Genomic DNA, 24,177 nt, shown 5'->3' with positions numbered 1-24,177 from the left:
TGTTTGATCATTCGTCTTATTCAAAAAATATATAATTATTAATTATATTATTATAATATAATTTATTATTATAAGAACTTTAAGTGCACCTTATAATCTTATATTAGATAAATTTTAAATAAGACAAATGATCAAAACGTACAATGTCATGTAAAAATGAACGAAGAGAGTAAAAGCTTAGTAGTTATGGTAGTTACTCGGCGGTGGCGGACGGACGACTTTACCATAGGAAGTATTTAGTGCGAGGAGCCAAGAAACTGAGAATGCCTCATCAGCACTACATGATGACATGGTGTTAGCATTTTCGTTTTTAGTATCATGTGAGGAATGAGTACCTCGTTCTCCTTCATTGCTGCAAACAATGTGTTTTTGATATATGGTGCCATCTCTTCTTAGCTTTGAGTGACTCTTTTGAATACTAAATCCAACCTTACCAGCATATAAATTGTAAAAATTATATGCCTTATCTTCTGATTCAAAAATCATTCCTTCTTTAGGGACAACGATACCTTCACAATTTTCATTATCCACCTGTAGTAAGTACAAAAAGAAATTGCATTGGTCTTGCTTTTTCTAAAGGAGTCTGCATAATATACAAGCATATGTTTAAAGCAATGCGTTACCTCATCAGCACATGCTAGTGTGCTTGAAATAGACATTGTGCTAACTGTTGAATCATGTGCTACCGTAGATGCTTGTACTTCCAAAGCTGGTAGCAGTTGTTGTACATGTGTGTTCATCGATGCAGGTGCAACAGAGGTTGACAAATGCTGATGTACATGTGTGTATGTGGGTGCAACTGAAACTGATGGACACAAACTCTTCAATTCAATCGACGTAGAAGCAGTCAACGTTGGAGTTGTCAAGATCGTCAATGCGTGAACCATCGTCGAGGGCGACGAAGCCACCGTCAAGATCACCGATCCATGCGTAACCATCGAGGGTGATGAATCCATGAGTTTGGTGAAGGATGAACAGCTTACCGTACTGCTGGTTGTCTCCATTGCTCCGACGAATATGATGGCGTCGCTGCGTATTAGGGCGTAGCAGATCGCATAATTAGGGAATATGATGTGTGCGCTGTGCCACCATACCAGATTCCATGGTCAAGGATGCAAAGATCACGATGCCAATGCTGGCTGTGGAGGTTCCTCGTTGCTACGGCGTGCAGGACGGCGACGTCGCGGTTGCTACGGCGAGCAAGACGGCGACGTCGCGAGCTGCGTCAGATCACGTAGCGGAATCGCGTGGGATGTCTTTCCTTTTTACGGCGAGTACGTACGAGGCGTATACTCATATACATAGAGTGATACGGGATAAAGAATCACAAAATTAAATTAGAGATTAATTGTGCTTTAAGATGTGTGTATCCCATGTGACAAAAATCTAAGCGGGGCCTCGCTGATTAGGCTTCCAGGCCCAGCCCCATAGAATTTTTTTCCCTCAAGGTGATGCTTCCTGAAATTTTTCCAGAACCCAGACCAATCAGTTAATGGAAATCCTTTTCCATCTCAAAAGAAAGAAAAAAAGGGTAAGAACACCAGCTTTGCATACGGCAAAACTTATTTGTTTGAGATGCTTGAAATTGCCAAAGAGACATAGGATAGCCCAGTAGCATACTGCCCTCGAACGTAAATTTGTTGCTTTGGCGTCCTCCCTATTTCAAATCTCTTCGCTCAACGACAACTTCAAGTCTTAACACATTATGGCATTATGCATTGAACACCAAGTACTCCTATATGGAATTCAATTCGACCCACAAAAAAATTGTTCGACTGCAACCTATACAAGCACAATGCAAAAAATGAGCAACGGTCGATGTTACTCTCCTATATAATACAACATGCCTTTACAAATCAGTTATATATACACAATGAATACATCAGGGGATAAAAAGATTGAGCAAGCCCCTACTCTTTCAATCGTTTATTTACAGCATACTGTGTATGCACAGGGGATTTCCTCTTGAGGTGTTCTCCTTGCCGGCACATGCGAACACTATATGGACAATATGATACACCAAACGTGCATTGGGTCCGCAGCTTCAGTCAACCGTTGTGGCCTGTTCTTCAACCCTGATCGTCAACAATGGAATCCATCACTGTAACTTGTTTTACAAAGATTCAAGGCGAGGCACACAACCAAATCCATGGAGAAAGAGAACAAGAATCAATGACCTGGTTCAAGTTAAATTTTAGAGATAGCAGAGAAAAAATATTTTAAATCAAATTTGGAAGGTAGTATGAAATAATGAATCAATCGCGTCGCGCTACAGCAAGTTTGAATCCAAAGTGGAATTTGGCAGATCAATCATAGGTTCAAAGAAGTTTGCAAAACAACCTCACCCAACCAACGGCGATGACTTTTTAGCCCTTCTCATTAACAGAAATATTTTCCTGGGACCTTGCACCAAAGAAGCCTTCACAATTGCGTCAAGGTTCTGGATGGAAGGGTTCTAGAGAACCCCAAGTTTTCCCGACCTTTATTTTAGTGCGTAAAGGCACTGGGGAAAGAAACAAATAGGAATTCAATTTTCACCTGGAACATGAAAACTAGCATACTTTGTTTTTCAGGTTGAAAGTGATACCTAAAAGTGAAGCTGCGTTCCCCATGACTGTCTGCAGTAACCTTCCAGCCTCTGCTACCATACACGGATCAACTTCAAGCACCAATTCATCATGCACCTAAAAAGCGGAACAAAATATTACAATTATCCACACAGTACACCAGCAGAGTAGCAGAACAGTAATGAAAAATAGAAATTTGATGACAGCTTCATCAAATACCTGCAAAATAAGGTGACAGCGGCCTCTGATTTCTGAAAATTTCTGCATAACCTCATCAGTGAAATCATCTGTAGTTCCCATCATTCTCCCATTTGTAATTACAGAGTGAACTTTAATCATAGCCACCTTGATAATATCAGCTGCAGAACCCTGCAAATACTTGCACTTTAGTACTGATTGCAGTGAATTAAGAAACTAGCAGCTTAAGAAAGATGTTTGCTCTATTACCTGACAAATAGAATTAACTGCTTGTCTCTGTGCCTTGGCTTTCTCCTTGCTATTTCCAACTGTTATTTTTGAAAGAAAACGTCTCCTTCCCATTAAGGTCTCCACATACCTGAAAGTGATAATAGCTTAGGCTCTACCTTTAAGTATCGACATGTGGGTAGCAGCAGCTCAAGTGAAAGATCCATGGTTTATAAGATATCTACTTCAATACATGAGCTGAAAGCACAGATGCGCCTTTCATGTGGGGTGGACAATATTACTATAGGACATATTGGTAGGCAACATCATGCGTATTGTACCACTTTTCTTCTCATTGCACTGGTGCCTACACCTCCTGAGCTGGTTGTAGGTTAACTGAATTAGATGCACCTATTCACCCATTTGTTAGCAGTTTCTTCTTCTTCTTTAAGGTTGTCTCAGCTTTTGATATTAGATGCATCCTCATTGTGAACCACCAGAAAATGTGTGTTATGTTGGTTAACTTGGAAAGCAGAATTGTATTAACCATCATGCATAACTAGATTGCCACCACACTCGTCAAAATCACAAACACAAGCATGCCACAAGTTGACTTCATCTTCTAACTGAAACTAGTTCAAACTAGTTGACCTAGCTATATTTCCTTTCAGGACCTCCTGAATCCAGCCAGGTGTGCCATGCTCAGGTAGCAGCAGCTGACTACTCATCATGTCGCCACCCTATCACCTCATACATCTGTCGGTTGCCAAATGCCCCAGTCCCCATCCTCCTCACCTCACATCATGCTGCCGTTGATCAAGGATGAGGGGGTACAGAGCTAAGGAAGAAAAGAGAGTGAGGGTGGAGGAGATTGGTTCTGCTAGTAGCAGAAGTGTTACTCTCATCTAGAGAGGATGAAACTATGAGTTGGGGTAATTTTCTTGTTTATTCCTCACACAATACCATACCAACCTAAGAGGGTGGGGATACATATTTATAGCACCAAGTGGCTGTCCTAAAAGCTGAAAACTAGTCAAAAGATGGTAGTCCTAGATGTTGTCCTAGAAGATGCTAGTCCTAGATGCTAAAGGAATACAAAGACTAAGGCTGGATACCGGCTCGGCTCGTTATAGTTCGTTTGGTTAACGAGCTAGCTCGGCTCGGCTCGTTAGCCAACTCGAGCTAGCTTGTTAGGCTCGCAAGCCACGACATTTACATGAATTCTTTGCACTGTAAATTTACAATTACCATAAAAATATAAATATAAAAAATATAATGTAAATTTAATTAAAATATGAAAACATAATCTAAATTTAATTTCATGATCAAGATTGCTTAAATTATAAGTATCAAGGCACAAAATAATCTAGAAAATTACTTTGATGCGGCTCGTTTAGCTCACGAGTAGCTCGCGAGCCAGCTCAAGCTGGCTTGTTATCGCAAACAAGCTAAAATGGTGGCTTGGCTCGTTAAGAAATTGAAACGAGTCGAGTTGAGCCAAACTGAGCTAGCCACGAGCTGAGTGAGCTACCGAGCCACGAGCTTTTCGTCCAGCCCTAACAAAGACCAAAAAAAGGACCATAAGACCACAAAAACTTATTCCATCATTCTCACCCTAAGTCTTGTGCGTTGTCTTATGGGAAAGTTGGACCATCCCGGTAGTGGACCAAAGCTTAAGGAACTTGATCCTCCCAAGGGGCTTGGTGAGCAGGTCTGTAAGCTGGTTCTTGGTGTTGATGTAGCTCGTCTTGATGCTCCCTTCCTCCAAGTAGCCTCAGATGAAGTGGTACCTCACCCGGATGTGCTTGCTCAATTCTTTGCAAGGGCCAGAGTGGACTTGCTGTCCACTTGGTGTCCACCCTGAGCTCCACCGCTCCAGTGTCTCTGCCGAGGAGATCACCAAGTACTCGAGCAAGCCAGAGCGCCTGGGTTGAAGCGGTGAGGCTGCTTTGTACTCGGCCTCACAGCTGGACAGGGCCACCACCTGTTGCTTGACCGACTGCCAGTTAATGAGACACTTGTCGAGGAAAAAGAGAATCCCGCTCGTGCTCTTGCTGGTGTCGATGTCATTGGCATGGTCACTGTCGCTATACCCGATGAAGCGTGCCTCTCCAGGGCACCTCGGGTAGTAGAGACTGTTGTCGAGAGTCCCCGCAACGTAGCGGATGATCCTCTTCACAGCCTGTTGGTGCTCTGTTGTCGGTCGTTGCATGAACCGACTAAAGTAGCCGACAGAGAATGCCAAGTCCAACCATGTGTTGGCGAGGTAGCAAAGGCTCCCCACAAGACGTCGGTATTGAGTAGCGTCTGAAAGTGCATCTAGCCCCTAAACAAAGTTTTAGATGATTAATGACAATGCTAGCCAAGCATGTGTAGGCTAATGAGTTGAGATTGCAGAGAAGATGAGATCAATTAAATTGAAGGATTATGCGACTTGATGCATGTGTGATCCGAAGCGACGGTTCTACAAAGACGAAAGCATTCGAAAAAGTTTTTATTTTTGTCTATTAAGAGGGGTCACCAGAAGCTCAGCATGCATCCAAGAGTGTTTAGGGTTAAGTCTATGTTGAGCGAAGGTTTGTTGCTAAGCAGCAGGGACCGGACGGTCCAGGCCCCTGGCCGAACAGTCCGGTGGCAGGACGGTCCGGACCTTGGTCCGGCCCCTGCTCAAAGTGAGCTAAGTGTCGGCCAGACGGTCCGGCCCCCTAGCCGGAATGTCCAGTTAGGTATCTTTTCCAACGGCTATGTGACGTCTGCCAGTCTATATAAGGCCCCCTTGAGATCTAGCTGTTGGTGAGGCTTTCTGTTTGATTTCACTGGTTGCTAAGACAAGTTTAGCACCTCTCAAGCCTCTCCACTAACCCAAAACACTTCCTAGAGAGATTACCCGTTGAATCATATCTTAAGGAGAGTGTTTAGGTCAGTGAGTGATAAGTGTTCTTTCTCGGGTGATTGATGGATGCATGTGGAGTCAAGGTGACCTATTACTCTTGGAGATTGATCTCCTAGACGGATAGGTGTCGCCCGGGAGCAAGTTTGTGAAGGTTGTTGCCTAACCTCCACAAGGAAAAAGGTAAAAGAGTGTTAGTGGGTTCTTGTGCTTTCTTATAGAGGGCTGCAGGGTAAAGCGTATTGCAACCTAGGGCTAGGCAAGCCGCCTTGATCTTGACCTTCGTGGTCGATCGAAGGGGTTGCTAGTCTTTAGGTGTGAATTCGGAGACCCGTGTTGGCCTTGTGAGAGGAAGCCAAGAGAGGGAAAGGATCGAGAGAGATCCCGCTTGTAGGAGCGCCTTAACGGAGTAGGATCGAAAGATCCGAACTTCGGGATAAATCTCTCATGTATTCACTTTTGTAGTTTCGATGTTCTTTCTGTTTCTATGATTGTCCTGTGTTTATTTTCTGCACACCATCACCTCACATCCTCACGTTCTCAGGAACTTCACAGGGAAAGGAAACCTCCAGGTATGTTGTTCCCATTGACCGGACAGTCCGGTGTTCTAACCCGGACGGCCCAACCCAAGAGTGCCGACCGGACGGTCCGGCCATTGGTCTGGACGGTCCGGTCCGGTCTCTGTACTGACCATTTCAAAGAAATTTTTCAGGACACCTATTTACCCCCCACCCCCTCTAGGCTCTCCCTGGGACTTCAGCGTCCACCTCTATCGTGTTGTCGCGGCTCAGCTTCAACCTCCTCCATCGGAGTGAGAGCTGGGTTGCAGTCAATGAGTCCAGCTAGCTCAACAACGCGCTTGGCATAGGCGGTTTTGTCGAAGCGTGATCCCGGAGTCGTCCTGGTGCACCTCTATCCCTAGGTAGGAGAGAGGCCCCATGTCACTCATCTGAAAGGTGGCCTTAATCTCTTCCTTGAACACCGCCACCTTCGCATCTTTGATGACGGTGATCAGGGCATTTCCTCCACTACCCCGCCGGTAGATGGCCGCCTCGAGCAGGCTTTGCTTGAAGCCCATCCCCTTGAGCGTGGAATCCAGCTTGGCATTCCATGCCCTTGGGGCCTGCCGCAAGCCGTAGAAGGCCTTGTGCAGGCGTAGCACCTTGTAAGGAATCGCACGAAATCCCTGCCACGGGGGCGAAGGTATCGTCGAAGTCAATCCCCTCCCACTGCATGAAACCACGTGCCACCAAGTGAGCCTTGTGCTTGACGATGGCTCTGACTTCATCCCTCTTCCGGTTGAACACCCACTTAAGGGTGCTCGCGTGGTGACCACGAGGGAGGTCGGCAAGCTCCTAAAGGAATAAGTCTTGGGCTGTTTGGTCTTGGTCTTGTGGTGCCCTACCCTTGCTTTTTCAGCTTTCAGTTACTAGGACAGCATCTAGGACAGCTTGTTAGGATGCTCTAGGACAGGTTGTTAGGATGCTCTAGGACAACATCCTTTTGGCTAGAATACAGCTATAAATATATATCCACCCTCCCCCGGGAAGGTATGACATTTGGTGATAAGTAAACAGAAAATTGCCCCAAGTTTGAGTGTCATCCTCTCATCAGTGTGAGTAACAATTGAGATACTAACATCTAGTATCAGAGCCATATTTTCCTGTAGGTTGAACATCTCTCGCTCCTCCCCTTCCCAAGCTCGAGTAAGCACTCAGCCACCACCACCACGAGCAACAGCACCGGCTGCTCCTCCTTCCCCTTTCCCTTCTCCACGCAGCAGCCCCCCAGAGGCGCGCCATGTCTGATGGACAGTCTCGGCGTTCAGGCGCCACGAGCACACAGCGTCAGCAGGACGCCGAGCTTGCTGCAGCGCAAGAGCGCAGGCGAGCAGCGGCACAGACCGCAGCAGCAGCAGCAAGGGCAGCTCTGATACTAGATATTAGTAGCACAAGTGTTACTCTCATCTAGAGAGGATGACAGGAGTTGGGGCAATTTTCTTGTTTATTCCTCACACAATGCCATACCAACCTAAGGGGTCGGGGATACATATTTATAGCACCAAGTGGCTGACCTAAAAGCTGAAAACTAGTCAAAAGATACTAGTCCTAGATGCTAAAGGAATACAAAGACCAAAAAAAGGACTATAAGACCACAAAGACTTATTCCATCAGGTTCAAAATGCAACAAAAAGGAAATACCATATGTTCCTACGTGAAAACATTGCTCATCTATATCTCAATAGGTGAAACTTTGGTAACAGTAGATGGCCCAATATGCATTTCAGAATTTGTCTCAAAAACACATATGGGTAATGAGAAGACACCCACGTAAAATATCGCCACTCTTAAAGTACTGCAACCTGTAGCTAATTGGGTGCCTTGGCAACATCCAGCATGGTGCCTAAAACTGCTATAAATATTTCCAGTAGGGTCTACCCCTAATGTTTCAGCCCCCCAAAAAAATCAAAGGGAACAGATATCAGATTATAAAAGGAAGAAATAGCAATGCAAAGCAAACTAACCCTTTCTGGCGACATGATGCCACAGCTTCGTGTAGCCATGAAGAGACACCAGGAAAGAACCTCTTAAAACTTTGGATTTTCTGTGCAGCATCCTCTGGGCTGCATTGAAGTTGTTCTGCTAGAGAGTTGGCACCCATTCCATAGAGGATGCCGTAAATAAATCTTTTTGTGGTCTCTCTTTCCTTTGAACAGATCAATGACTCTTCTTTACCAGACCATCTTGAAGTAATCATAGTAAATACATCACCATCTGGTTTATTTAACAATTCAATCAATGTGGGATCTTTAGAAAAATGAGCCATTAAACGCAGCTCAATCTGTGAGTAATCAGCAGTTATCAGCAACCAATTCTCCTAGCAAAAAGAAAGGAGACCACAAAATTATCCTACTTGTTAAAAGGAAAATATATACAGCACAAAACAATTGTTGATTGAGATTACTCTAGTGGGAACGAAAAAATCACGAGCATTGATTTCATGATGATCAACCGTTGAATCATAATCATTCTTCAATGTTGTGAAATCCAGCAAGTGCTCAACACACTACAGAGAATAGTTCAGTCAGTTATTTTTCTGAGCAAAATATACAATCAATAATTGCTATGAATTGATCATGTTATATACAGAACACTAATAATAATGTAATAACCTGGAGATTGGGCTCTTCCATTGATAGACGGCCAGTGGCAGTTGATGTCTGGAGCCAATTTCCTTGTATGATGTACCTTTGTGATTTGCTGCACAACTGAGCTCGTGAGCAAATGGACCCCAGCGTACCATTCAACAGTTTTGCTAGTGTTCTGTGTTCCTTAATTACTGATATAATTGGATGTTGATCCCTGAATAAGAAGAGCATAAGACACTTAATATTAAAAGTGAACAAACCAAAGTGTTCCTAAATATTGATTAAATTTAGTTTTGCCAACATTACATGTTCCTATATCACTGTCGACTGAGATTATGTGTCAATTCCCAAATAAACAGCAAAAATACACTGTACATTAGAAGAAATGATTATCTACAATAGAAGTTCAACAAGAGGAATTCTTATCCCCAGTTACCGAAACCTTATTGTTACCAGTGCAAACAAAGAAATTCCATAAGCAAGTTGCACAGTGCAGAATCAAAGAATATAAAGCAGTAACATGTAATAAAGTTTCCCTGGCCAGTACATTGGCATTTCAATAAATTCTGAGCTAGCATTGTCATGGCATTCTGAAAGCCATAAAATTTATTTTCATCCATGAACCTCATTTCACTATAACTTTTTAAAGCACCAAGCCAAACATGTCGGCACCACTCTAACTGGTAGATAAATTGCCAGGCATGGCTCATGTTGATTGTCTAGAAGAAAATCAAGAAACACTACAATGTGATGGCACCCCAAATCCCCAATAATTCCAGCTTAGACCAAGACAACATCATAATGTCATCTTCGATATGTAGAGACCAGGGTACACAAAACTGCTACAATCGCGACAATTACCGCGTGAGCCGTCAGGGCACAGCTTCGGTAAGCTGCGGTAGGGTTTGCCAAATTTTGCAAGATTTCCATTTTTTTTTAAAAGAAAACTGGTCAAAATCCAAAAAAAGATGTGGTGATAGTTCTCACTTTTAGAACCTTGCGGTGAAGAAATTTTTCAAAACTAACACATGTAGCATTGAATTATGGTCAGAAAGTGAATTATATTTGAATAAATAAATAAAAACTAGAGAGGCAATTTTTTAACTAGTTGTGAAAACAGCATTTACTAGGAGATATTAGTATATTACAAAAAAAAAGTGCAATTATAGGTGCAATCCTTATGATTATCAATATTGATTGTGCCACCAGGATTATCAACATATAAAACACGATCATCGATGTTGATCATTCCTCCGCGATTATCGGCTTATATATCGCGATAAATCACAACATATCACGTGATTTTCACTCCCAAATCACGATTATCAATATTGATCATGCCACTGCGATTATCAATATTGATCATTCCACCACGATTATTTGTTAACATATCGTGATAATCACGACATATCACACGATTTTCACACCCAAACCGCCACGGCTCCATTCGAACTGTTTTGATTCAAATTTGAGTAATTTTTGCGCGATAATCGGTGATTATCACCGTACCGCCTAGGGGGTGGGTCGGTTTCAGCCTGGGAATTTGTTGCAAACCGTGGCTGAGATTAGATTGGACATGGCTGCAAGTATACAGCTACATAATAATGCCTGAGACTAGATATACAAGGAAAAATACTTTAATTTTCAAAAATGCCTGAATCATGTAAAGTTTGTGACCGGCAGCATTAGAAGGGAAAAAGAACACTGTTGCGAAAATAACAAATTCACAATGCCCAGAAATGACGCACATGACAAATACCTTAGATGGTCTAGGGACTGCTTGTTGGTGCTAGGATGCAACTTTCCTTTCTCACAACCTTTCGGAGCTGGCAGTTTTAGGTGTGTATAAAGAATGTCAGCAATATCAGCAGTTGAATTTAGCGAGAAACTCTTTCCCGCTAATTTATATGCTTCTTTCTCTAGTTCTTTCAGCTTTTTTATTATGATATGCCTCGCATGGAGACATGCATCCATGTCAGCACCAATTCCCCAAAGTTCCATATCAGCAAGAACATTCACCTACCCAAACAAATTTAATGTGAATGTCAAAGCATTTTATAATAATCATTTGGCCAGGGCGTAGGACATACCAATGGACCCTCAATTGTCTCTAGCAAACCATTGAGATTATGAGAAACAAGTAATTTCCTCAAAACAGAACCCAGTGCCCGTGTCTGCGCAGCACGCCGACAGCAACCATTATGAGCTGCTTTGTGCATCTGATTTCTCCATCTACCATCTCGAGTTGCAGCTGCTGCAGCTTCATGGTGTAGTCGTCTCTTCACTAACTACTTAACAAAATCAAGTGAGAATGTGAGATTACAAAAACAATAGATTTTCGGAGCCATGTGACATTACATTTACTGATATTCAGCATCAATTTTCTGTCAAGAAATTAACAAATCATTGAGCAATGTTAAGCTTGAAAGTGATTTTCATGAAAGTTCATACATTTGGAGGAAAACAAGTGTGTCTATAGATCACAGCATAAGATTATTATACCTTCTCAAGATTTGGCACTGTTTTACTTTCCTCGTCAGGCCAGAGAACCCATGCCACCAAGCATATGTCCAATCCACTGTGGACAGAAATTGGTGGTAGAAACACATACAAGTTGTCCAGTACTTCAACATTCTTCAACATTTTGTAGTCAAGATGAAGCCTAGCAAGTCGTTGACAAGAAACACATGGATACTTCAATGCTTGAATCTCGACCTTCAAGTTCCACGTCATTTTTTTCACATTGTTTCGTCGCATAATTTCAATTATCCGGTTCCATCTCCTTGTTAGTTCCTCCCACATTTCAATGGAATCATTGCTACCAGCTATCATGAGGTCTTTTGGAAAGTTGCAGTAGTAGACAGGTGAATTTTCCCAACAGACAGCTAAACCAAGAATATCGAAAAAGATTGAAGATGATTTAATTGATTTCTTAACATAATGAAGATCAAAAGAAAACTCACTAACAGTAGACCATTGATCAAGAAAACTGTCAAACCCTCCTGGGAAATTATATGCATTAACAGGGCCTTTGTCAGCCACATTTCTGCTACTCAATTTATCAATAGTTCCTGTGGACAAAGGTGATGCTTCTTGGACACTGATGTTGACATTATTGGCTATTCCTGCACTCTCTGTTATTTGTTTGGAAGAACCAGGGTGCATATCGTTCCCTAAAGCACTCTCTGCTGAAGCCCTTTGAGCACCATAGCTAAAGCATATATTTCTATCACCGCTACCATGCATCCCTAAAGTGGGATCATGGCACTTAGCTTGACCTCTGCCATGAGAAACCATGTTATCTCGAGTTGGAGGTTCGTCGATAGTTGAGAGTAGAGGTGTAGTGAACTGAGGAACTTGTACACCAAGTGACTTGAAAGCTGAGAATGCCGCTACCCTAGCTGCTTCTGCCTCCTCAAGAACTATTTTGCGAGCTCCATTTTTTATCTTCTTGGCAATACCCAATTGCATTCGCCGTAAACCAGAATCATCTAGTCAATTGAAAAGATATTATTAGACAAGACAAGAAAATGCACAAGAAATAGATTAACATGATGAATCTAAGTATCTAACCACTTGATAGTAAACTGATCCAGAATGTTGAACACAAATGAGGAAAACAGGAGTAGAAAACATAAAGGAATGTCATTATGGACCATACAGTAATACTAAGTCTCCGTAAGTAACACAACATACACAAAACATTTTAATAGAAAGTCTAAGCATAGTTATACCTTGGCCAGACCAAGTAGAAGATTCAAAAAGAGCCTTTGCAATTTCAGGAATAGATGCTTCAGCAATGGCAACAGGAGTACGCAAACCAGACTTATAGAGAGCCCTGGCACGTGAGCCCTGCATCCCATTACATATAAAAATAAGTAAGAATATATGATGCGGCAATGCCTATACCGTGCATGCAGTGACATAAACAAACCTTGACAAATGGAATTGACGTAAGTTCTGCAATCTCTGCCCTAACTCCAAAACAGACACGGTTTTGGAACTTAGCAACAAGGCCTTCTAAATCATGCCAACCAAGTCTCTGACAAAACACAGAAACCATTGAAGCAAACCTGCCAGCATTTTCCTGTAAGGCTTGAATCATACCTCTTGCAACTTTAAATGCCTCACAAACATCTGTGACAGGAATTTCCTGAAAGACACAATACATTCAATGCCTGCTTCAAATACCATACTATATTTACATTTTTCCAAATACAAAAAGATTCTAAACCAATTAAAGTCATGCACTTTACTAGTACAGCAGAGAGAGATCAACTATCAAGTTTCATAAATAGTAATTAGCTGTTTTATAACACAATCTGCTAGTGAGGAACTGTACCTGTGCAAGCCTTGACAACATTAAGGCCACATAAAAGCGTTTAGACACTCGAAGTGTCTGTGCATTAATAAGAGCATTTCCACCAGAACCTCGAGTTGGTGATCTGTTGCGGATACCAGTGAGCTGACGCTTTCCACGAACAGGCATTGCAGCCCCATGAGCCATGTGCATCAAAAATGGTTCTATTACTCCAACCCTGTTGCCAACTGACTGTGCAACATTACCAACGAACATCAATACTAGAGATAAAATAGAGTAAGTTTCAGCATAATCTAGTTCATAGCCTTGTGTCCTTGTGATGCCCATGAATATTATTTGATATATAACATCACTAACTACAAATTTATAATAAAATAGAAAGAAACAATATATTGTTTTATGTCACTTCCTTCATGCTGATTGTTTCAATATGCTATCTTATTTCACCTTTTGGTAAGGAGCAATAAAAAGAAAATATTTTCAATTGAAAAGGGGTTGCCTGTCAGGCTATAAGGACAACATACACAATAACCTATTCAGTAAGAACCACTCTGTGATAGTGTCATGCCTTTATTTCTTTTATAGTTTCTTATCTGGCTGATCTTTCTTAGTTCAGTATTGGTTTACAATCATTTGAGCTTGTAAAAGAATCCAGTTCACATTGTTCCAATCAACATAAATAGAATATGGAAGTATCACACATGCTCAGACTAAATGTTGGAGAGCAAATATTCTAAGATGCAAAAGAAGATATGTGCACCTGCTCAAGCGAAGTAAGTTGCATGAACCTCTCATAATACAATTCCCAATCAGGTTCAACATCCACATTTATGGGGGTCACCAGGTAAACCAAATGCAAATCAGATGCCAGAACAAAGCCTTCTCTTGCCCTTGAAAGATCATCCAGCACAACCTACAGTGAGAAATAGATAATGGTAAGATTACATTAAAAAATATCGAGAATAAAACAAGTAACCTACCAATGATTCCTCAGGATTAAGTGAACTGCCAAAAGCTGCTCGCCCAAGTGGTGTAGTGGAGTATATTTTACTTTCATTATTCCACTCAAGAAACCTTTTATGGCATAACCAACGAAGGGAGTCTTGAGCTGACTTCACAACATCCTCAAAAGGTTTAGTTGAGTTAAGCAGCGTACACCTCACATATCGATTGATATCACTTGCAGTTTGCACAATTCCGCCAGCAACAACCTCCATGATTGCATGAGTCATTCCGTTTTTATCTTCTGAAAGGCAAGACTCTAAGGGAGGACAATTACTTCTAAGAATACATGTAATCCTCTTGACTTCTTCAGGCTTGCATAGAAGTATCTGCATTTCAAATGCCAAAGTATTAGATAGATGGTGTTGCCAAATGGCCACAGATCAAAACAAGAAATCCAGATACAAAAATGAAAAGTTAAAACTAAACTGTTGACCTCATGCCAAAGAAGTATAAATGAAAGTTTCATATCTTACACTCTCCCCTTTTGTATCTATTCCAGTTCTGCCAGCACGACCAGACATCTGTCTGTAGCGAGTTCCATCAATGAAGTCACGACCTATCCTAGGTTGCCTAAATATTACTCGTCTGGCAGGCAAGTTAACTCCAGCAGCCAAAGTTGAAGTGGCAGTCAATACTCTGACAAGACCTTTACGGTAGCATGTTTCTACAATCTCCCTCTCTTCAACCTGCCAAAAGAGAAAGCTGTAACAGTAGTTGAATGAAACAGGAATGACCAAAGAAATGGAATGGTTTTAGCAATTAGTAACAAATTCAAACAGCATTCTACTAAAATGTAGTAAAAAAAGCCATTCAGCTATTAGTGCAGGTTCTGAATGCTTAGGGGAATGACAATGGCATAAAATATGGTCCACAAACTTTTCAAAGCATGATATGAGGAATTACAGTAAAACGACAATACCGTTAATCCAGCATGATGGTATGCAACTCCAAAAGGAAGGGTCTCTTCTAATACAGGATCTAACCCAGAAGGACTCCTCTTCAAGGCTTCAATTGCACATGTGGCATCTGCAAATTCTGAGTCAACATCACTTGATCCAATAGAAGTTGATTTCAAGAACTTGGCAATGTGTCTTGCAGTTGATTCACAGCCTTTGCGGCTGGAGCAAAACAAAAGAACAGAATGCCCCTGTAGAACAACCTGGGAAGCAAAACAAGGTAGATGTGTACATATGTACTTTATAAAGTAAGAAAATAGTAATGACTGGAGATTGAAGAGCACGTATTAAATTTACCTCATTGCACAACTCAACAATATGGTCTGGATCCTTACCACCAAGGTCAGCTACTTTTGGAAGCACGCGAACAACGTTCATATCTTTATCAAAGACCTGATTACCGACTTTAATAAACTCCTCCAGCGGAACTGGTCGAAATTCTGTTTGGTAAAGTGCAGCCTGATGATGCATCAGAATATCAGGTACACATGAATTATCAGATTTGAGTTAGCAATAAAGTAAAATGCCACTTGAAAGATCAAGGATTAGCAAAACAAGATAATCAAGGAAGATGGTAACACAGTGACACAAAATCAAGTCAACAACCAAAAAACAAGAATAAATCCTTTCGAAATAAACAAAAAGACTGGATAAAGATCAACAAGACTACTAACAGAGAAAAATTTCGGCTATGCATCAAGCTGATATTGCTTTGGTCAGTTTACAGACATCATTAGATATTTGTAGAGATAATACCCAATTTTTGGTCTCTCAACTTTCAGCTGATGGTCACTTTGGTACCTTGCGTTTAATTTCGTCTAAACAAGCCCTCCAAGTTTGTCATTTGGTTTAAAAAGGTCTTTGGGCCACCTAAAGCACCACATGGACAAACCAACTCAGCTAATGTTATCCTAGATGGAAAGTTCTCTATGAGAAGTTTATTATACTCTCGCATCCAACATAGGAAAGAACATAGAGGATCACAAAGCCTTAGCCTTACATACGAATTTACATAATCTAAACCAATTTCAGGATTTTCTTAATGAATTTCTATAATCCTTTAAAATAAAGGTAGTAGTGGAAGTGAATCTGCTAACCTGGCTACTCCCAGTAAATTTTGCAAAATACCCCCTTAAACTTCTTAATATTAAAAAACAATCAAATTTAAATGGATAGCCACATATAAAATCAAATTAAGGTGAATATTCCCTATAGAGAATATGTGTAACACATGGAAAATATATTTTTATACTTTAAGCAATATCATAGTATATTTTCTTTTATCAAAGCAAGGGCATTCAGCTAGTAACTACAAAAAAAGAATAAGTTTTCCCTTTTTTTCCTATTTGAATGCAAGCATCAGTTCTGTGTGCAATATATATATATTACAAGTAAGGTACTAAATAGTGGATAGCGGGTTTCCATCAGCGTAACAGAAAGCAGATTGCAGACGCTATATGCCAATAGAAAAGTAAAAAATACCACACAAAAAATATTAGTAAAAATGTACTCCCTCTGTCCCAAAATATAGCTATCTAGTACAGGATGGAACTCCACCTAGTACTACAAATCTGGACAGAATATTTAAAAGCTATTCATAGTCAACGTTCTAGAAGTTTGACTTCACATTGTCCAAAACAACAAGTATTATGGAACCCGAGGGAGTAATTGTCTTCAAATCTAAAACATATAAACATAGTTATACGAGATCAATTGACCATATATGCATACTCGTGCAAAGATGTAAACTTTTATATATACACATGCATACATATTTGCAGTCATAAAATCCGGAGTAGGCATTAGTGTAGAACCTACCATCAACCCTCCCAATTTCCACATAAGGAGTATAGATAAAATGAGAGGCATGATAATTTTTTCAGGGAATTTTGATACCAGCAATGGGGATTCCCTGAGTTGGTCACCTGCATGGCACTTGAAGTGGTCTTGAGGACTACTGTTAACCGAAGGGCAAACTTGGAGGAAGCTTTTTTTAAAGGGAGACATTGGGGACCAAATTGACCCCTGGGGAAAACTTGAGGGACCAGATTGGCTATTATACCATATTTATATAGCAATATTCATGACTTGGCTGCTAAATATGTTTGTCGAATGACTGTTGCAAGGCTGTAGAGCATTGTATATCTCTACATGATTTTTAGTGAAACACTTAAGCAGCAAATAAAACAATCAGTTAGTGTAACTAGAACATGTAAATTCTTTTGTCATTCTGCAGCCTCAACATCAGATTGTTGCATCAGCCAAGTGCAGCTCATATGCCTTCCATAAGGGCCTTAAGACACGATGGACAAAATAATGCACTCAGTATTTGTCCAGCCGTCCAGCACCTTGTGAACACACTACAAGTCAACCTCTCAGGTCGGCCTATTTCTTTTTTATAAAAAAGAGACTAATTCAGTGGAATCCTCAATAGAAAAGCAATGATTCCCAGCATCTTTTATACTTGTATACTCTGCACAGTATTTCATTTCAGCGTACAGTCAAAACATATGGGGGTGTTGTCATAAAAAAGGAAAGCAACTCAAGAAAAATATACGTGTGAAACATCACAGTTCACTAGTTCAGCATACATGAATTGTATTATTGCATTTCATCAGACAGTTTGGATAAAATAATGCATTCTAGTCAAAATGATGGTGATGAATTCCAACCATAAGATAGTACACTGCAAGTATGTTTTCAGGTTGATAACATCATCCCCTAGAAAGTAGATACTAGTATGAACAAAACAACAGAAGTTTTCTTACTTGAAGCCAATCAGCTACAGCTGCAACATTGGGCATAGTAGCACTCATACCAATAATCTGCAACCCATGAGTTGCATCCATCTTCCCACTGCTAGAACCTGAGGTTTCTGCACTAGATGATTCTGAATTTCCTTCACCAGCTGCATACCGAAGCTTTGTCAGCATCAGCTCCAAAAGATACCCTCGGTGTTGGTCACCAACCTAAGACACAAATTGTATGTCAAAAAAATAATATATTCACATATACTAATTATCATATATTCTTCAACAGAGAGCCAAAGGAAGGACAAAAGAACTTCAGATGACATGAGGGGAAGGTAAACAGAAAAAGATCATGACTTGGGGGTTGGGAACCAGAGATACAGCATTCTTGACAGCACACATGCTTCAGAGAAAGCAATACTGTTTTGCTAGACTTAACAAATGTTCTATGAGTAAAGTCCAAAGCACTGAGAGAAGCCAGACTGGTCCACAATCAAAAGCATTGACCAGATCCCCAACTAAACATATTTGAGGTTGCTGGTGCATGGTGATGGTGATGGTAAACTCGTCTTCTCATACAAAAATAGTACAATAATATGTTTCATATGATAAAGGCCAACTTCAATTGTAAGGTGAAGAGATTCATTTTGCAGTTTGCAATTTCCAAACAACTGAAGAAATATTGAGTATTGACCAAGCAACCAAGGCAGTCGTACATGCTATATATACTACATTAGCATGTCCTCTTGAAGTACCATCTTTACAATGTATTGGACGACACAGCTATGTCTTCAAATGAAAAATGGTTTTATACCACCAAAATTTGATGTGTTTATACCACTGATTTTTTTCCCCTTTCCCTGCCTAAATTGCTTCCATCACTCACGTGAATTTGCCCACTTGCTGTTATCGTGGGCAATTTAACTTACTTGCATCTCTCTCTCTTACCAATTTAACTTACTTATCATGGTCGTGCATCCATCTCTCTACTCTTTTTTATCCAACCTCTGCTGCTGGCTAGCGTTCCCAAAATTCAGCATGTCGCACTTGCGGCAGCAGGCCTCCAACGACCCATGGTGCTCTTCCCCGTGGCACTCATACATCCATTGTGGAAACAACTACACATGAATAGGAGCTGCAGTTGCAGGGAAGCAGCGGCACAATCAAAACAAGCAATCCAGGGGCAAAACCAAACACCAGAGTGATGTATCATCTACAAAGAGTGGATGCTGGTAGATCCATTGTCACATGATACAAACATCCGCTTCTTCCTACCAATGCATGGAAACAGGACCAACCACATCCTGGCATTCTTGATTTCTTACTGATCTCAAAGCTGAGAACCCCTTCATCTGCAGATTTTGTGTCCACCCCTCCCCTGTGCCACTTGTTGGCAATCCCCAACCAAACTGAGGTTCAGTAGCATGACGTTACCAGCTCACCTCCACATCCCCATTTGAACCTAGCTTGTGGACAATAATAGCAAGGCACGTTTCATCAGTTCACTCACCAGTTCACCAGCATCAGCTGACCGAGCAGCGATGTGTAACAGGAACGTACAGCGGTAAGTCAGGTATTTCACATGAGCTGTGGAACACTTGTTGAACGTAGCACGACTTGGATGGTATTAAAGTGAACTGAATTTTCAGTGGTATAAAACTACATGTGTAATATATTGTTGGTATGAAACCAAGTTTCCCTTTTTCAAAACCATTTTACTTGGAACAAGATCAGCTGCTTTTCAGAACAATAAGACTAGGATGAACTAGTGTTATTGTCTTATTTATATGTCTTGTGCATTGTTGGAAATCATATCAATTAGCTATCTCATCTATGGATTATTTATATATGATTACATCCATGTACTTAATGTCAATATGTAATATATCTTTTTTAAGTGTACAAAAGGTATATTAGTTGAAATATGAAAATCAAATCCCAATATACCAGTAGATATTTGTCATATTGCCACTCGAATAAGTTCTGTTGATGGTGCATACTCAAAGGTAGAAGATATAGAAGGATATCTGGTACCTTTGAGTAGCCACCATCAATAGGACACATGCCCAGGACTCATTAAAGTAAACATAAGCAGCAGTCAAGGACAACATGAAAGTTAAGAAAAGAGAAATTTTGAGGGCAAATTGGTTTTATATGAACTTACCATATGAAGCTCATCTATTACAATTATACCAAGTTCAGAGAGGCGGCCATCCTCCAACAACTTGTTTACCAAAGAATTTGCCTTCTCTATAGTACATACAGCAACTGACGTATCTTTAGGAAGTGACCCTCCCCCCTGATTTCCGTAGAAGCCACGAACATGCCTGCCTAGTGGCTCAAGAAGTTGTTCGAGATGTTCAGCCTAAAAAACAACTAGTTATACAACCCAAGCACACATGATGAAACATTCAAAAAGTAAGCTTAGTAAAAATATGGAAGAACCTTTTCAGCACATATTGACACATAGGGAAGGACAAGGATTGCCATCTTTCCACTGAACAATATCCGTCTCAGCATTAGAACTTCAGCAACAAAACTTTTACCAGCACTGTAATGTATGAAATAGGAATTATTCTCATGAATATACTAATAAGAACTCAAGTGTTATCTAGAGAATTATGCATTTAAAACAAAGATATAAGTTTATAAACAATCCATACAAATAGGGCTGAATCATATAGATACTGAGATTATCAACAGTAAAAAGAATCCAAGACCTCCAGGTACCTTGTAGATGCACAGTACACAAGATTGCGTTTCTCCACGACACCTTCCACAAGTAAACATTCCACCTGCAGTATACAAGATGTAACACTACGGATAAGAGAGACAATCAATAATGCCTCTGTCGAGAAGCATTTAAAAACAGACAACATGTGAGGGTTACTTTAAAACAAAATTGTACTAATCTATTAAGGCAACAACCTTGGCCCTCATCTTTTCGCTTCTGCTTATGCTTATAAGCCAAATTTTGAATTTTCTAACTTTTGGAGTTGATTTTAGTGTTTTTACATCATAGTTTATTTTTCAGCCTTCGCTTTTATATCGCTCAAAAAACACATATATAAAACTATTATTCACAAATTATTTTTCGTTTGCCTTTTTCTTTTAAAAAGCCAAAAGATGACCCAGCTTAATTGCTACCATCAGTATGATGTTCAGATATGTTTTACGAGAAAGTAATGGAGAATTGGAGAGCAATCATACTTCGTTGAATAAATAGAAGAGTTTTTAGGTTCATGTGCTACCCAACAATGGGAAACACTTGGCTCGTGCAAAAACTAAGACAGGCGAGTAATATCAGCTCACTAAAATAGATGAAATAAAGAGAATTGAGAGGCTTGTCTCAGTAAGCATTACATAGCAGAAAACCACACACTGTTTAGTACAAACGGCAGTGGTAGCCATAGGATAAGATAGTGGCTTGAATTTTCTACATGAATCCCTTCACATAAAGTTGGAGAAGTAGCCTTTTGGCATTCATAACCCTTACTTCATACTAAGTATAGAAAGTTCGATGGAACACGAGAAGTTCTTGAGATTAGTTGTTAATTCAAGCTGGTGAATAGAATATACTCCCTCCATTCCAAAATACAGCTACCTTTAGGTCTGGACACTGTGAACGAGATGCTACATTGACCAATAATATTTTTGAAAATATGTTATTTTAAATAAAAAGGGTTGCATATTATGATAGTTTGTTTAATGATAAATCTAGTAACATCATTCTTACATGATTGATCTTTTTTTATTTTTTTTGTTATTCATAGCCAAAGTTTAAAATGTTTGGCTTAGCACTATTCTAAAGATAGATATATTTTGGAACGGAGGTAGTACTTTATTAGCATAAATGAGCTAGCAATAAAGTCATATTTTACTGTTTGCGAGCATTGTAGCAAATACAATTTGCTAGCTTACACGCACACAGTTGTGCTTTAGAGGGCAACAATGTTTTTTTTTCTGTTCATGACTAGCTCACTAGCAAAAGTGCACGACATTCAACATGAGATTGTGAGGAAAATGGTGAAAAAGCTAACCTGCCAAGGATACAACTGTGAAATGCCCTTTTTCATGTATATAGCACAGAGCTCAGGGGGCAGCCAGCTTGACAGCTTTGAGTGATCCTTCTGGAGAACTGAGCTAGTAGGAGTGTTGGCTTCCGTTTCTTGAGATGCAAATTTATTTGTACAATCTTTGTTAGGCTTGTCATGATTTGAACATGCAGTAAGCATTTTATCCGCACTATGGATCAGTTGGTTGAGGTCTCTTTTAGTCGGACTAAAGCCACTGGCACCCACTCTTGTTGGATGATTTGTTCCTGCAGTTGTTAACTTGAACAAACGCCCATTATGAGTTGTAGCTGAAGAATCAATGCGCATGTCTGAAGTATTTTTGTTCATGTCATCTACAGAATGCATGAGATTATCTACTCTCTGAAAGCTACTGTTCTTCAGTTGACCCTTATGGTTCACATCTACAGTGCCACCCTTTTGTTTAGTTTTTAGGCCTGGAACTTGAATTTCATCCTCATGAAAGAAGTCCAAATGCTTCACAGGCAATGGGGAGCTGTTTACATGATGACTATTTGCTGCCACTGATCCTTCTTTACTTGAAGATTCGTCCATGTACTTTGTCTCATTGCTGCCTACTGTCTTTTCATAGTCGATATCAACCTGACCTGATCTGGGAAGAATCTTGGAGCACAATGCAACAGCACAAGATGACTTGTCATCCACATCACATTCAGGCCTTCTAAGGCCCTTGTCAGCCTGAGCAGAAATGCCATCAGCAAATTCAATTGCTGCATTCCAGAATTCCTCCCCTGGTGAGATCAGCGATTTCGTGGATACAGACCTCGGTGTCTCCCCAGCCCCAGGTGCTGTTGAGAATCCAACCTTCTTCTGTCCAGTATTTGGGGTAAAGCTACATCGCTGCCAGGCCACAAAACCCTCACTGCTCACCTTTGCCACCTCACCTAATTCCTGCTGATAAGGACACTATGAGAATTCCATAAAAAGAAAGAATACTATGAGAATTTCCAAAACAATTCCGGACTAATTTCTTTTTTATATCAACCAAACCTCCAGAGCATCCGAGCAACCATAATGAGTGCCACATTGTTCCTGGAAGAGTGTTTGATGGCCTACATCCTGCAATACATCTAAATATAAGTTGCAACTCATGTATCACTCCCATAGAGAATTGCCAAACCGGACGAGCACTGTATACGCCCCCCACCTTTAGAGCTTCCAGACCCCCACAATGAGCAACCCGCTGCTTCTTGGCAGATGCATTGCTACAAGGGACCAAGAACGACTGGGTCGCACTCCTCTTCTGCTTCTTGTCCGCTTCACCATTGCCAGCATCACCCATGACAGAAGGGATAGCACTGCAACAACAAGATTTAAACATTAACTTCGCGCAAGACGGTTCTTGGCACCAAAACCAGAAAAGAGACGGTTCTTGCACAAGATTCGACATACCTGCAGTAATGGGACAAGAATTCCATGGCAATTCTCTTCAGCTCCAAATCCCCTTTATCTTTCGCCACCGCCGAGGCGGGATGGCCGACATCGACATCCATCGCCGCGGAGAGGCTCCTTCTGGCGCCCGCGTCCCCACCACCACTCGGCGAGCCCGAGGTGGGCGGCGGCGCGGCAGAAGGGGACCGGACAAGGAATCCTTCCAGGGACCCCTTCGCGCCCCCCGGGCTCCCGGACGGCGGCTCGTCCTTGCGCGACGAGGGCCTCCGCTTCTTGGCCGGAAAAAACTGCGGAGGGGGCGGATCGGGGAGAGCGTTAGGGTCTGGAGTTGGGGAGAAGGAGGGGAGGGGAGGGGAGGAGGGAATCGCCGGCGCTAGGGTTTACCTGGTCGATGTTGGCTCGAGAGGAGCCCGACGCCATTGAGGGTATCGGGGGGAATGGGGAGGAGAGGCGCCGAGGCGGTCGCTGGTTTTTCGTTTCAAATGGGGGAGGAACGGGAGGAAGAGGGAAGAGGCGGCCACTATGAAGGTTGAGAAATTTAACTTTTTCCCCTCTTACGAGCGGTCAAAACAGATTTGTCATCCACTATTTATGACATGTGGATCCTCATGAGTCTATAACAGTTGGGTCTAGTGGCAAATCTGTTATG

The 24,177-nt window shown here is 41.1% G+C and overlaps 1 protein-coding gene across 4 annotated transcripts; it reads right to left on the bottom strand.

Moving 5' to 3' along the window:
- Positions 1-1,618: 1,618 nt before the first annotated feature.
- On the bottom strand, positions 1,619-23,997 carry LOC102699269 (helicase and polymerase-containing protein TEBICHI). Of its 4 annotated transcripts, none has more exons than XM_015842789.2 (28): positions 23,913-23,997; positions 23,529-23,815; positions 23,284-23,434; positions 23,127-23,195; positions 22,083-23,027; positions 20,773-20,837; positions 20,488-20,593; positions 20,207-20,407; positions 18,061-18,261; positions 15,590-15,751; positions 15,256-15,495; positions 14,810-15,022; positions 14,312-14,662; positions 14,092-14,244; positions 13,353-13,562; positions 12,945-13,163; positions 12,745-12,862; positions 11,513-12,501; positions 11,101-11,298; positions 10,770-11,029; positions 9,035-9,224; positions 8,827-8,928; positions 8,387-8,739; positions 3,015-3,123; positions 2,787-2,936; positions 2,588-2,684; positions 2,341-2,503; positions 1,619-2,177 (listed from the first exon to the last, which is right to left on the bottom strand). In XM_015842789.2, exons 1-27 carry the CDS (start codon positions 23,946-23,948, stop codon positions 2,433-2,435), a joined length of 6,246 nt encoding a protein of 2,081 aa, XP_015698275.1. In that variant the 5' UTR covers positions 23,949-23,997; the 3' UTR covers positions 1,619-2,177; positions 2,341-2,432. The 4 variants fall into 4 exon arrangements, with proteins under 4 accessions (XP_015698275.1, XP_040385265.1, XP_040385264.1 ...); XM_040529331.1 differs by having other exon boundaries at positions 1,619-2,075; XM_040529330.1 differs by having other exon boundaries at positions 2,346-2,503.
- Positions 23,998-24,177: the final 180 nt, after the last annotated feature.

Source organism: Oryza brachyantha, chromosome 12, assembly GCF_000231095.2.
Source record: "Oryza brachyantha chromosome 12, ObraRS2, whole genome shotgun sequence".
NCBI classification, from domain to species: Eukaryota; Viridiplantae; Streptophyta; class Magnoliopsida; order Poales; family Poaceae; genus Oryza; species Oryza brachyantha.
This window is presented reverse-complemented; position numbering and strand designations above follow the sequence as displayed.